The 14,123-nt window shown below is 62.8% G+C and overlaps 1 protein-coding gene across 1 annotated transcript; it reads left to right on the top strand.

Annotated features, from left to right (window-relative positions):
* Positions 1 to 110: 110 nt before the first annotated feature.
* TAF6L (TATA-box binding protein associated factor 6 like) lies at positions 111 to 13,681 on the top strand. Its single transcript, XM_033083578.2, has 10 exons — positions 111 to 298; positions 1,263 to 1,349; positions 2,263 to 2,413; positions 3,148 to 3,198; positions 5,058 to 5,152; positions 5,249 to 5,323; positions 7,222 to 7,442; positions 9,346 to 9,478; positions 12,367 to 12,495; positions 12,587 to 13,681. Exons 1-10 carry the CDS (start codon positions 152 to 154, stop codon positions 13,301 to 13,303), a joined length of 1,806 nt encoding a protein of 601 aa, XP_032939469.1. The 5' UTR covers positions 111 to 151; the 3' UTR covers positions 13,304 to 13,681.
* Positions 13,682 to 14,123: the final 442 nt, after the last annotated feature.

Raw genomic sequence — 14,123 nt, 5'->3', positions numbered from 1 at the left:
CGTTCCGGGCAGAAAAGTTCCGGGCAACTCCCGACACCCTCCGCGCCGAGCTCATTTGCATAACCCCGCCCCCTCACGAGCACACTCCCGGCATTCCTTGCTGTCCCCTCATTTGCATGCCCCGCCCCTCGTGGGCGTGTCCGGCCCCGCCATGGCGGAGCGGGAGGAGCGGCGCTTCGTGGAGCTGCCCCGGGACTCGGTGCGGCTCATGGCCGAGAGCGCCGGCGTGGAGCTCAGCGACGAGGTGGCCGCGCTGCTGGCCGAGGATGTGTGCTACCGGCTGCGGGAGGCCACGCAGGTACCGGGGGAACCGGGGGGAACCGGGGGTTACCGGGGCTACCGGCTGCGGGAGGCCACGCAGGTACCGGGGGGACCGGGGAGAGCTCGGGGCAGTCCCGGCACCGCTCCCGGTGCAGATCCCGGTGCCATCCTGGGCCCGGTGCCCGGTTCTGAAGCCGGGACTGATCCCAGTTTCACTCCCGGTGATGATCCCGGTCCCAGTCCCGACTGCGGTGCTGATCCCAATCCCATTCCACTTTCCCTGTTCCCATCCTCATTCCCATTCTAATTCCCATCCCCTTTTCCCCATCCCCATTCTCTTTTCCCCATTTTTCCCATCTCCTTTTTCCCCTTCTCCATTCCCGTCCCCATCCTCATTTCCCCCATCCCCATTTCCCTTTTTCCCCATTTCCAATTTTCCCCTTTTCCCCATTCCCATTTCCCATTCCCATTTCCCATTTATCTTTTTCCCCTTTTTCCCCATTCCCCATTTCCCTTTTTCCCCCATTTCCCCCATTCCCATTGTTTCCATTCCCATTTTTCTCGTTCCCATTTCCCCTTTTATCCTACTTCCCCCATTTCCACATTTTTCCCATCCCCATTCCCCATCCCCATTCCCATCCCCATTTCCCCCTTTCCCCATTCCCCATTTCCATTTCCCATCCCCTTTTTGCCCCATTCCCACTTCCATTTTCCATTCTTATCCCCATTTCCATTCCCCATTCCCATTTCCTATCCCCTTTTTCCCCATTCCCATTCCCCATTTCCCATTTCCATTTCCCATTCCCCATTTCCCATCCCCATCCCCATTCCCATTCCCCATTTCCCATCCCCATCCCCATTCCCATTCCCCATTTCCCATCCCCATTTTTCCCATTTTCCATTTCCCCATTCCCCATCCCCATTCCCGTTCCCATCCCCATTTCCCATCCCCATTTCCATTCCCCATTCCCCATTCCCCATTTCCATTCCCCATTTCCCAGAACAGCTCCCAGTTCCTCAAGCACACGCGCCGGCGCCGCCTCACCGTGGAGGATTTCAACCGAGCCCTGCGCTGGAGCAACGTCGAGGTTGGGGACACCGGGGACACTGGGAGGGACTGGGGACATTGGGGGCACTGGGAGGGACTGGGAGGACACTGGGAGGGACTGGGAGGGACGGAGCCTGGTGGCACTGGTGGCACTGGGGCAGCCCCTCAGTGTCCCCAAATCGGGGCAGGGATGGGAGGTGCCAGTCCGGGGGTGTCCCAAATGTCCCCGGGGTATTCCTGATGTCCCCAATGTCCCCAGTGTCCCCCTGATGTCCCCAGTGTCCCCAATGTCCCCGGGGTATTCCTGATGTCCCCAATGTCCCCAGTGTCCCCGCTGTCCCTCTGTCCACAATGTCCCCACTTGTCCCTCAATGTCCTTGAATGTCCCCAATGTCCCCCCTGTCCTCACTGTCCCCAGTGTCACCCCAGTGTCACCCCACTGTGACCACTGTCCCCAGTGTCCCGGTGTCCCCACTGTCCCAAATCCCCCAAATGTCCCCAATGTCCGTTCTGTCCCCAGTGTCTCCTCTGTCCCCAAATGTCCCCAATGTCCCAAATCTCCTCAAATATCCGCAGTGTCCCCAAATGTCCCCGATGTCCCCACCGCTGTCCCCAGTGCCACTTTCGTGTCTCTATTATCCTCAGTGTCCCCTTGCTGTCCCCAATGTCCCCAATGTCCCCATTATCCCTTCCTGTTCCCCAATGTCCCCAATCCCCCCAGTGCCCTCTGCTGTCCCCAGTGTCCCCATGTCCCCAATGTCCCCAAATGTCCCCAAAGTCCCCAGTCCCCTCAATGTCCCCTCTGTCCCAAATCTCCCCAGTGTCGTCCAATGTCCCTGAATGTCCCCAATGTCCCCATTATCCCTTACTGTCCCCCCTGTCCCCAATGTCCTCAATCCCCCCAGTGCCCCCTGCTGTCCCCAGTGTCACCCAATGTCCCCTGCTGTCCCCAGGCCGTGTGTGGCTGTGGCTCCCAGGACTCGCTGCCGTTCCGGCCGCTCCGGGAGGGGGATTTGTTCTTCCCCGAGGACCGGGAGGTGAATCTGGTGGAGCTGGCGCTGGCCACCAACATCCCCAAGGGCTGTGCCGAGACCACCGTCAGAGGTGGGGCCAGAATACACCCTGGGATCCTAAAAATACACCCTGGGACCCCAAAAACTGCCCTGGGACCCCAAAATATCCCCTGGGACCCCAAAATATTCACCTGGGACCCACCAACATCCCCAAGGGCTGTGCCGAGACCACCGTCAGAGGTGGGGCCAAAATATCCCCTGGGATCCTAAAATACACCCTGGGACCCCCAAAAACTGCCCTGGGACCCCAAAATATTCACCTGGGACCTAAAATATCCCCTGGGACCCATCAACATCCCCAAGGGCTGTGCCGAGACCACGGTCAGAGGTGGGGCCAGAATACCCCCTGGCATCCCAAAAACTGCCCTGGGACCCCAAAATCCCCTTCTGGGACCCCAAAATATCCCCTGGGACCCCAAAATATTCACCTGGAAACCAAAATATTCACCTGGGACCCCAAAATATTCACCTGGGACCCCCAAAACTGCCCTGGGACCCCCAGATTGTTTCCTGGGACCTCCAAAAACTGCCCTGGGACCCCAAAATATCCCCTGGGACCCAAAATATCACCTGGGACCCAAAATATTCACCTGGGACCCAAAATATTCACCTGGGACCCCGAAAATACCCCCTGGGACCCCAAAAACTGCCCTGGGACCCTCAAAATATCCCCTGGGACCCCCAAAATATTCACCTGGGATCCCAAATCTCCCCTGGGACCCCAAACCCCCCCTGGGACCCCGATCTGAGCCTGCTGTCCCGCAGTGCACGTGTCCTACCTGGATGGCAAAGGGAACCTGGAGCCGCAGGGAGCAGGTCAGGAACGACCCCCCCAAACCCCCAGACCCACCCAGGACCCCCCAAAACCTTCAGGACCCCCCTGGGAACTCCCTGGACTCCCCCAAAGACCCCTGAGACCACCCTAAGACCCCCTGGACCCCCTCAAGGACTCCTGAGATCCTTTAGGAGCCCTCCAGGACCCCCCAGGATCCCCCAAAACCTCCAGGACCCCTCCAGAGACCCTCTGAGACCCCTCCCCAGGCATTCAGGACCCCCCCAGAGACCCCTTGGACCCCCCCAAAGACCCCTGAGACCCTCAGGAATCCCCCAGACCCCTTTGGGACCCCTCTGGTCCCCATCCCAAGACTCCCCAGAACCTCCAGGACCCCTCAGAATGCCCCAAAATCTCCCAGACCCCTCCAGAGACCCTCTGAGACCCCCCCCCCCAGGCATTCAGGACCCCCCTAGAGACCCCTGGGATCCCCCCAAAGACCCCTGAGACCCTCAGGAATCCCCCAGACCCCTTTGGGACCCCTCTGATCCCCATCCCAAGACTCCCCAAAACCTCTGGGACCCCCTCAGACCACCAAGACCCCCCCTCCAAGACCTCCAGGATCCCCAGGACCCCCTGAAATCCCCAGGACCCCTCCCCTCAAGCCCCCCCTGATACCCCAGAGACCCCTGGGATTGCCCCCAAGACCCCTCAGACCCTCAGGAATCCCCCAGACCCTTTCAGGACTCCTCTGATCCCCATCCCAAGACTCCCCAAAACCTCTGGGGCTCCCCAGAATGCCCCAAAATCTCCCAGGACCCCTCCAGAGACCCTCTGGGACCCCTTCCCAGACCTCCAGGACCCCCCCAGAGACCCCTGGGATTCCCCCAAGACCCCCTGGACTCCCCCAAAGATCCCTGAGACCCTCAGGAATCCCCCAGACCCCTTCAGGACCCCATCCCAAGACTCCCCAAAACCTCCAGGATCCCTCAGAATGCCCCAAAATCTCCCAGACCCCTCCAGAGACCCTCTGAGACCCCCTCCCTGACCTTCAGGACCCCCCCAGAGACCCCTTGGACCCCCCCAAAGACCCCTGAGACCCTCAGGAATCCCCCAGACCCTTTCAGGACCCCTCTGGTCCCCATCCCAAGACTCCCCAGAACCTCCAGGACCCCTCAGAATGCCCCAAAATCTCTCAGACTCCTCCAGAGACCCTCTGGGACCCCCTCCCAGACCTCCAGGACCCCCTCAGAGACCCCTGGGATTCCCCCCAAGACCCCTTGGACCCCCCCAAAGACCCCTGAGACCCTCAGGAATTCCCCAGACCCTTTCAGGACCCCTCTGATCCCCATCCCAAGACTCCCCAAAACCTCCGGTGCTCCCCTTAGACCACCAAGCCCCCCCTCCAAGCCCTCCAGGATCCCCAGGACCCCCTGAGATCCCCAGGACCCCTCCCCCCAAGCCCCCTCTGACACCCCAGAGACCCCCTGGACCCCCCCTGAGACCCTCAGGAATCCCCCAGACCCTTTCAGGACCCCTCTGGTCCCCATCCCAAGACTCCCCAAAACCTCCAGGACCCCCCAGGATCCCCAAAATCTCCCAGGACCCATCCAAAGACCCTCTGGGACCCCCTCTCTGACCTCCAGGACCCCCCCAGAAACCCCCTGGACCCCCCCAAAGACCCCTGGGACCCTCAGGAATCCCCCAGACCCCTTCAGGACCCCTCTAATCCCCATCCCAAGACTCCCGAAAAACCTCCAGGACCCCCCTCAAACCACCAAACCCCCTTCTCCAAGCCCTCCAGGATCCCCAGGACCCCCTGAAATCCCCAGGACCCCTCCCCTCAAGCCCCCCCTAACACCCCCAGCCCCTTTTTTTTGCTTTTTTGGGGCCCCCCCTGCAGTTCCCAGCGCCGTGTCCTCGCTCACCGACGACCTGCTCAAGTATTACCAGCACGTCACCCGAGCCGTGCTGGGTGACGACCCCCAGCTCATGAAGGTGGGTGAGGAGGGGGCTGGGGACCCCCTGAGGGGCTGCTCCCCCTCTCCCCCAACCCCCCCTGAGCCCCCCAAATGTTTCCCCTTCCCCCTCCAGGTGGCTTTGCAGGATCTGCAGAGCAACCCCAAAATCGCGGCGCTGCTGCCCTACTTCGTCTACGTGGTCAGTGGGGTGAGTCTGGGGGTCCTGGGGGGAGTCTGGGGGTCTTGAGGGGGGGTCCTGGGGGTTTCCAGGGGGTCTGGGGTGAGTTTGAGGGTCTTGGGGGGTGGTCCTGGTGGTCTGGCAGGAGTTTGGGAGGTCCTGGCGTGAATTTTGGGGGGATCTTGGAGAGTCTGGGATGAGTTTGGGGAGGTCCTGGGGGAGTTTGGGAGTCCTGAGGGGAGGGTCCTGGGGGTTTCTAGGGGTTCTGGGGTGAGTTTGAGGATCTTGGGGGGGTCCTGGGGATTTCCAGGGGGTCTGGGGTGAGTTTGAGGATCTTGAGGGGTGGTCCTGGTGGTCTGGGAAGAGTTTGGGAGGTCCTGGCGTGAATTTTGGGGGGATCCTGAAGAGTCTGGGGTGAATTTGGGGAGGTCCTGGAGGGTCTGGGGTGAATTTTGGGGGTCCTGGAGGGTCTGGGAGGAGTTTTGAGGATCCTGGGAGGGTCTGGGGTGAATTTTGGGGGTCCTGGAGAGATCTGGACTGAGTTTTGGGGGTCCTGGGAGGGTCTGTGATGAGTTCTTGGTGTTCCCTGTGAGGTCTGGGCTGAGTTTGGGGATCCCTGAGGGTCCCCAGGAAGTCTGGGGTGAATTCAGGAGGGTCCCAAGTGGATCTGGGATGAGTTTGGGGGTCTCCTGGGGGTGTTTAGGGAATCTGGGGTGAGATTTGAGGGGTCCTGGAGGGTCTGGGAGGAGTTTGGGGGTCCTGGGAGAGTTTGGGGTGAATTTTTTGGGAGTCCTGGAGGTCCTGAGAGGGTTTGGGATGAGTTCTTGGTGTTCCCTGTGAGGTCTGGGATGAGTTTGGGGGTCTCCTGGGAGATCTTTAGGCAGTCTGGGGTGAGATTTGAGGGGTCCTGGAGGGACTGGAAGGAGTTTTAGGGATCCTGGGAGGCTTTGGGGTGAATTCTTGATGGTCCCTGTTGGATCTGCGATGAATTTGGGATCCCTGAGAGTCCCCAGGGAGTCTGGGGTGAATTCAGAAGGGTCCCAAGTGGATCTGGGCTGAGTTTGGGGGTCTTCTGAGGGTGTTTAGGCAGTCTGGGGTGAGATCTGAGGGGTCCTGGAGGATCTGGGATGAGTTCTTGGTGTTCCCTGTGAGGTCTGGAATTAATTTGGGATCCCTGAGAGTCCCCAGGGAGTCTGGGGTGAATTCAGGAAGATCCCAAGTGGGTCTGGGATGAATTTGGGGGTCTCCTGGAGGATCTTTAGGCAGTCTGGGGTGAGATCTGAGGGGTCCTGGAGGGTCTGGGAGGAGTTTGGGGGTCCTGGGAGAGTTTGGGGTGAATTTTTTGGGAGTCCTGGAGGTCCTGGGAGGGTTTGGGATGAGCTCTTGGTGTTCCCTGTGAAGTCTGGGCTGAGTTTGGGGGTCTCCTGGGAGATCTTTAGGCAGTCTGGGGTGAGATTTGAGGGGTCCTGGAGGGACTGGAAGGAGTTTTAGGGATCCTGGGAGGGTTTGGGGTGAATTCTTGATGGTCCCTGTTGGATCTGGGATGAATTTGGGATCCCTGAGAGTCCCCAGGGAGTCTGGGCTGAATTCAGCAGGGTCTCAAGTGCATCTGAGTTGAGTTTTGGGGTCTTCTGAGGGTGTTTAGGCAGTGTGGGGTGAGATTTGAGGGGTCCTGGAGGGTCTGGGATGAATTCTTGGTGTTCTCTATGGGGTCTGAAATGAGTCTGGGGGTGCCTGAGGGTCCCCAGGGAGTCTGGGCTGAATTCTTGGTGGTCCCTATGGGGTCTGGGATGAGTTTGGGAATCTCCTGGAGGATCTTTAGCCACTCTGGGTGTCTCCAATCTGAGCACTTTCGGCCTCACCCCCAATTTCCCGTGCTGGGAATCCCTCCCTGAGCCCGCCCCGACCCTTCCCTGCCCCCGGGCCAGGTGAAATCCGTGAGCCACGACCTGGAGCAGCTGAGCCGGCTGCTGCAGCTGGCCCGGAGCCTCCTGCAGAACCCGTTCCTGTGCCTGGGCTCCTACGTGGGCAGCCTGATGGGCTCGGTGCTGTACTGCGTGCTCGAGCCGCTCGCCGCCTCCATCAACCCCCTCAACGACCACTGGACCCTGCGCGACTACGCGGCGCTGCTGCTGGGCCGCATCTTCTGGTGGGGAGGGGAGGGGGCCTGGGGGTCTGGGGAGAGTCCTGGGGAGATCCTGCTGCTGGGCCGCATCTTCTGGTGGGGAGGGGAGGGGTCCTGGGGAGGGGGCGTCTGGGGGATTGGGGAGGGGTCCTGCTGCTGGGCCGCATCTTCTGGTGGGGAGGGGGCTGCTGGGGAGGGGGCTTCTGGGGTCCTGAGGGGCTGGGGGAGACCCTGCTGCTGGGCCGCATCTTCTGGTGGGGAGGGGTCCTGGGGAGGGGTCCTGGGGGTCTGGGGAGGGGTCCTGGGGGAGACCCTGCTGCTGGGCCGCATCTTCTGGTGGGGAGGGGGCGGGTCCTGGGGGTCCTGGGGGAGTTCTGGGGAGAGTCCTGGGGTCCTGGGGGCCTGGGGAGGGGTCCTGCTGCTGGGCCGCATCTTCTGGTGGGGAGGGGGCTGCTGGGGGGCTGGGGAGGGGTCCTGGGGAGATCCTGCTGCTGGGGTGCATCTTCTGGTGGGGAGGGGTCCTGGGGAGGGGGCCTGGGGGTCCTGGGGGTCCTGGGGAGGGGTCCTGGGGGTCCTGGAATCCTGGGGAGGGGTCCTGGGGGCTGGAGAGGGGTCCTGGGGGAGACCCTGCTGCTGGGCCGCATCTTCTGGTGGGGAGGGGAGGGGTCCTGGGGGTCCTGGAATCCTGGGGAGGGGTCCTGGGGGGCTGGGGAGGGGTCCTGCTGCTGGGCCACATCTTCTGGTGGGGAGGGGTCTGCTGGGGGGCTGGGGAGGGGTCCTGGGGGAGTCCTGGGGGCTGGGGAGGGGTCCTGCTGCTGGGGTGCATCCTCTGGTGGGGAGGGGTCCTGAGGAGGGGTCCTGGGGGAGTTCTGGGAGTCTGGGGAGGGGTCCTGAGAAGGAATCCTGCTGCTGGGGCGCATCTTCTGGTGGGGAGGGGTCCTGGGGGGTTGGGGAGGGGTCCTGGGGGGGTTCTGGGGAGAGTCCTGGGGTCCTGGGGGGCTGGGGAGGGGTCCTGCTGCTGGGCCGCATCTTCTGGTGGGGAGGGGTCCTGGGGAGGGGTCCTGAGAGGGAATCCTGCTACTGGGGCACATCTTCTGGTGGGGAGGGGGCTGCTGGGGAGGGTCTTGGGAGTCCTGGAATCCTGGGGAGGGGTCCTGGAGGGTTGGGGAGGGGTCCTTGGGGTCTGGGGGAGTCCTGGGGGTCTGGAGAGGGGTCCTAGGGGAGATCCTGCTGCTGGGGCGCATCTGCTGGTGGGGAGGGGTCCTGGGGGGCTGGGGAGTTCTGGGGTCCTGGGGAGGGGTCCTGCTGCTGGGGCGCATCTTCTGGTGGGGAGGGGGCTGCTGGGGAGGGGTCCTGGAATCCTGGGGAGGGGTCCTGGGGGTCTGGGGAGGGGTCCTGGGGTCCTGAGAGGGAATCCCCTGCTGCTGGGCCGCATCTTCTGGTGGGGAGGGGAGGGGTCCTGGGGGAGTCCTGGGGTCCTGGGGAGGGGTCCTGGGGGGCTGGGGAGGGTCGTGGGGGAGTCCTGGGGTCCCGGGGGAGATCTTACCGCTGGGGCGCATCTTGTGGTGGGGAGGGGGCTTCTGGGGTGGGTCCTGGGGGAGATCCTGGGGGTCTAGGATCCTGGGGAGGGGTCCTGGGGTTCTGGGGGGGTCCTGGGGGAGTCCTGGGGTCCTGAGGGGCTGGGGGGGATCCTGCTGCTGGGGAGCATCTTCTGGTGGGGAGGGGGCTGCTGGGGAGGGGGCTTAATCCAGGGTGTCTCAGGGGTCTGGAGGGGAGGGGGCTCCTAAGGGAAGGAATTTGGGGGTCTGGGGGGTCTCAGTGCCCGCCTGTCCCCACAGGAGTCACGGGGAGCTGGGGAGGGGTCCTGGGGGATATCCCGGGGGTCTGGGGGCTGTCCCGGGGGTCTCACTGCCCCCTGTCCCCGCAGGAGTCACGGGGAGCTGGTCAGGGGGCTGTACCAGCAGATCCTGCTCTCGCTCCAGAAGGTTCTGGCAGATCCGGTGCGGCCGCTCTGCTCCCACTACGGCGCCGTGGTCGGGCTGCACGCGCTGGGCTGGAAGGTCTGGGGGGTCTGGGGGGCTCCAGGGGGGTCTCAAGGGGGTCTGGGGGATTTGAGAGGTGTCCAGGTTGGACTGAGAGGTGTCAAGGGGGGCACAAAGGGGGTCCTGGGGGGTCTTAAGGGGGTTTGGAGGGCCTAAGAAGTGTCCAGGGGGTCTCAGGGGGGTTCTGGGGGGGTCTCAGGGGGTTTGGGGGGCTTCAGAGGTGTCCAGGAAGGTCTAAAGGGAATTGGGGAGGGGTCCCATGGGGTTCTAGGAGGGGGGGGGTTAGAAGGGGTTTGTGGGGACCCCGGGAGATTTTGGGAGTTGGGGGTTCCTGAAGGGAGTTTGGGGGGTCTGAGAGGGGGACATGGGGTGGAGGTTTGGGGTTCAGGGGAGTCTGGGGGTTCCATGGGGGGGTCCTGGCAGGTTTTGGGTGGTCAGGGGGGGTTTGGGGTCCCATGGGGGGGGTCCCACACCATGTCCCCCTCCCCATGTACTGGTTTGGGGGTTCATGGGAGGGTTCTGGGCAGGTTTGGGGGTTCCAGGGCAGGTTTGGGGTCCCATGGGGGTTCCATGGGGGTTTGGGGGTTCCTTGGGGGGTCCTGGGCAGGTTTGGGGGGTCCCACACCGTGTCCCCCCCCCACAGACCATGGAATGGTGCTGTACCCCCACCTCCCCACGTACTGGTTTGGGGATTCCAGAGGGGGTTTGGGGGTTCCTTGGGAGGTTTGAGGGTTCATGGGGGGGTCCTGGGCAGGTTTAGGGGGTCCTGGGCAGGTTTGGGGGGTCCTTGGGGGGTCCTGAGCAGGTTTGGGGGGTCCCACAGCGTGTCCCCCACCCACAGGCCATGGAATGGGTGCTGTACCCCCACCTCCCCACCTACTGGTTTGGGGGTTCCAGAGGGGGTTTGGGGGTTCCTTGGGGGGTTCTGGGCAGGTTTTGGGGTTCCATGGGGGGTCCCACACCGTGTCCCCCCCCCCATAGTTCATGGAATGGGTGCTGTACCCCCACCTCCCCACCTACTGGTTTGGGGGTTCCATGGGAGGTTTGGGGGTTCATGGGGGAGTCCTGGGCAGGTTTGGGGTCCCATGGGGGTTCCATGGGGGTTTGGGGGTTCCATGGGGGGTCCTGAGCAGGTTTGGGGGGTCCCACAGCGTGTCCCCCACCCACAGGCCATGGAATAATGGGTGCTGTACCCCCCCCTCCCCACGTACTGGTTTAGGGGTTCATGGGGAGGTTTGGGGGTTCATGGGGGGGTCCTGGGCAGGTTTGGGGGTTCCTTGGGGGGTCCTGGGCAGGTTTTGGGGTTCCAGGGGGGTCCCACACCGTGTCCCCCCCACCCATAGTTCATGGAGTGGGTGCTGTGCCCCCCCCTCCCCACGTACTGGTTTGGGGCTTTGTCACACTCCGCTCAGCCTGAGCGGGGGTTGTGATGGTTCGTTTGACCGTGGGGTGCAAAAGACAACAGCAAGAGACCGAGGTTTAGTTCAGCAACAAACAGCAAAGCAATTTATTGAGGATCAACAATTCAGTTTTGGGGTAATGGTGAGGAGAGGGGGGATAAGGGATGATGGGGTAGGAGGAAAGAGAGAGAGAGAGAGAGAGAAAAAGACAGTAGTGACAGAGACAGAGGAAAGTTAGACAGAAAGAGAGACAAAGAGACAGAGAAACAGAGAGAAGGGAGAAAGAATAGGAGGGAGGGAAAAGGAGAAAGAAAGAGAGTGGAGGGGGAATAGCTACCAACAGCTGGGACGTCCTGGGATCATCCGGCGATGTCTTCCATCCATGGGGAGAGGAAAGTCTCCGAAAAGTCTCTGCTGAGGGTGATAATTTTATAGTCCATTTCGAGGCGAGGGGCCACTGGCCAAAAAGGTGGGGAGAGTTATGGACCATTGTGAGAGTGAGGCGTGTTGATTCAGCTGCAGAGAGTACGGTCCAGCCTGCACCTGCCAGGGCACAGCGCACAACCAAACCCAGTTCAACAGAAATCCGACTCTTACAGGGTTCCATGGGGGGCTTTGGGGGGTCAGAGGGGGTTTGGGGTCCCTTGGGGGGTCCCACACTGTGCCCTGCCCACCCCACGGGCTGTGGAGTGGGTGCTGTACCCCCACCTCCCCATGTACTGGTTTGGGGGTTCATGAGGGGGTTCCAGGGGAGGTTTGGGGTCCCATGGGGGGGTCCCACACCGTGCCCCCCCCTCCCCACAGGCCGTGGAATGGGTGCTGTACCCCCACCTCCCCATGTACTGGTTTAGGGGTTCATGGGGAGGTTTGGGGGTTCCTTGGGGGGGGTCCTGGGCAGGTTTGGGGTCCCATGGGGGTTCCATGGGGGTTTGGGGGCTCCTTGGGGGGGTCCTGGGCGGGTTTGGGGGGTCCCACAGCGTGTCCCCCTCCCCACAGGCGGTGGAGCGGGTGCTGTACCCCCACCTCCCCATATACTGGTTTGGGGGTTCCATGGGGGGTTTGGGAGTTCATGGGGGGGTCCTGGGCAGGTTTGGGGGTCAGAGGGGGTTTGAGGTTCCTTGGGGGGGGTCCCACACCGTGTCCCCCACCTCCCCATGTACTGGTTTGGGGGTTCCATGGGGGTTTGGGGGCTCCTTGGGGGGGTCCTGGGTGGGTTTGGGGGGTCCCACAGCGTGTCTCCTCCCCACAGGCCGTGGAGCGGGTGCTGTACCCCCACCTCCCCACCTACTGGTTTGGGGGTTCCATGGGAGGTTTGGGGGCTCCTTGGGGGGGTCCTGGGCGGGTTTGGGGGGTCCCACACCGTGTCCCCTCCCCACAGGCCGTGGAGCGGGTGCTGTACCCCCACCTCCCCACGTACTGGTTTAGGGGTTCCATGGGGGGTTTGGGGGTTCATGGGGGGTCCTGGGCAGGTTTGGGGGGTCCCACAGCGTGTCCCCCTCCCCTCAGGCCGTGGAGCGGGTGCTGTACCCCCACCTCCCCACGTACTGGCCCAACCTCCAGGCCGTGCTGGACGATTACTCCGTGTCCAACGCTCAGGTCAAGGCCGATGGCCACAAAGTCTACGGCGCCATCTTGGTGAGGAGCAGGGGGGGGGGCATTTTGGGGAGGGGTCCCGCACCCCTAAACCCCCCCGTCCATCCCTCTGATCCCCTCCCCTGTCCCCCAGGTCGCCGTGGAGCGGCTGCTGAAAGCCAAAGCTCAGCAAGCCCCGGGATTTGGGGGTCCCGAGGGGTCCCCCCGGCGCAGCCCCCCCGGCCAGGACCCCTCCCCCGAGCTGGGTTTTGCCCGCCCGGTACCGGGGGGTGCCCCCGCTGCTTCCTCCTCCTCCTCCTCCTCCTCCTCCTCGCCGTCGCTGCGGGACATGTACCGCGAGCTCTACGATTTTTTCGGGGACAGCCTGGCCGCCCGCTTCGGCACCGGCGCCCCCGCCGAGCCCCCGAGCCCCCCGGGCACGGCCGAGGGGACCCGCAAAGAGCCCCCGGCCGAAGGAGCCGCCCGCAAAATGCCGCAGCTGACCAACGCCACCGTGAGCCCCAGGGACGAGGATCCCCCCCCGGCGCGACCCCCGCTGCACCGAGCCCCGGGACCCCCGCCCAGACCCCGCGGGACCCCCCGCACCCCCTCGGGTCACCGGCCCGGGGCTCGGGACGTGTTCCAGAAATGTCGCTTCGCCCCTCGGGGACCTCCCCGCTTCAGTTTTGTGATCGCGGGGCGTCAGACCGGGCGGCGCTGCCCCGGGCGCCGCTTCCAGACGAGTTTCCCGCAGCCGCCCGGGGCCGCGCTGGGCTCCCGGTACGCGCAGCGCCTGCCCATGATCGGCCGGACCGGGCGGGCCCCGCGCCGCTGGCCGCGGGCGGAATACTCGCTGCTGCTGCTGCTGTGAGCGGGCACGGACCGGGGACACGGGGAGGGGGTGAAGTGGTCAATAAAGAGGGTTTGGTGGTCAGTGAATGGCCTGGAGTGGGCAGTGAGGGGTGGGGAGTGGTCACTAAATGTGTGTGGGGGTCAGTGAGGGATGGGGAGAGGCTGTGGTGGGCAGTGGGTGGCGTGAAGTGGTCAATAAAGAGGGTTTGGTGGTCAGTGAGTGGCAAATAAAGGTGACCAGTGGTCAGTGAATGGTCAATAAAAGGTGACCAGTGGTCACTCGGGTATTGAGTGGCCAGTGAATGGGTTTGGTGGTCAGTGAACGGTCAATAAAAGATGACCAGTAGTCAGTGAATGGCCAATAAAGGTGACCAGGGGTCATTGAATGGTCAATAAAAGGTGACCAGTGGTCACTCAGGGGTGTTGAGTGGTCAGTGAATGGCCAATAAAGATGACCAGTGATCACTCAGGGGTGTTGAGTGGTTAGTGAACGGTCAATAAAAGGTGACCAGTGGTCAGTGAATGGCCAATAAAGGTGACCAGGGGTCATTGAATGGCCAATGAAGGTGACCAGCGGTCACTCAGGGGTGTTGAGTGGTTAGTGACTGGTCAATAAAGGTGACCAGGGGTCGCTCAAGGGTGTTGAGTGGTCAGTGAATGGCCAATAAAGGTGACTAGTGGTCACTCGGGTATTGAGTGGCCAATAAAGGTGACCAGTGGTCACTCAGTGAATGCCCTGAGGTTCCACAAACAGCTCCCGTGGTCACTCAGAGCCGCCGCCCGTCAGTAAAATTCTCATTTCTTCATTTCCTCCCCAAATCCCGTCCCCAGTAAGGCCA

This window comes from Catharus ustulatus, chromosome 32, assembly GCF_009819885.2.
Source record: "Catharus ustulatus isolate bCatUst1 chromosome 32, bCatUst1.pri.v2, whole genome shotgun sequence".
NCBI classification, from domain to species: Eukaryota; Metazoa; Chordata; class Aves; order Passeriformes; family Turdidae; genus Catharus; species Catharus ustulatus.
Note: the sequence above shows the minus strand (reverse complement) of the source record. Positions and strands in the feature narration are given on the sequence as shown.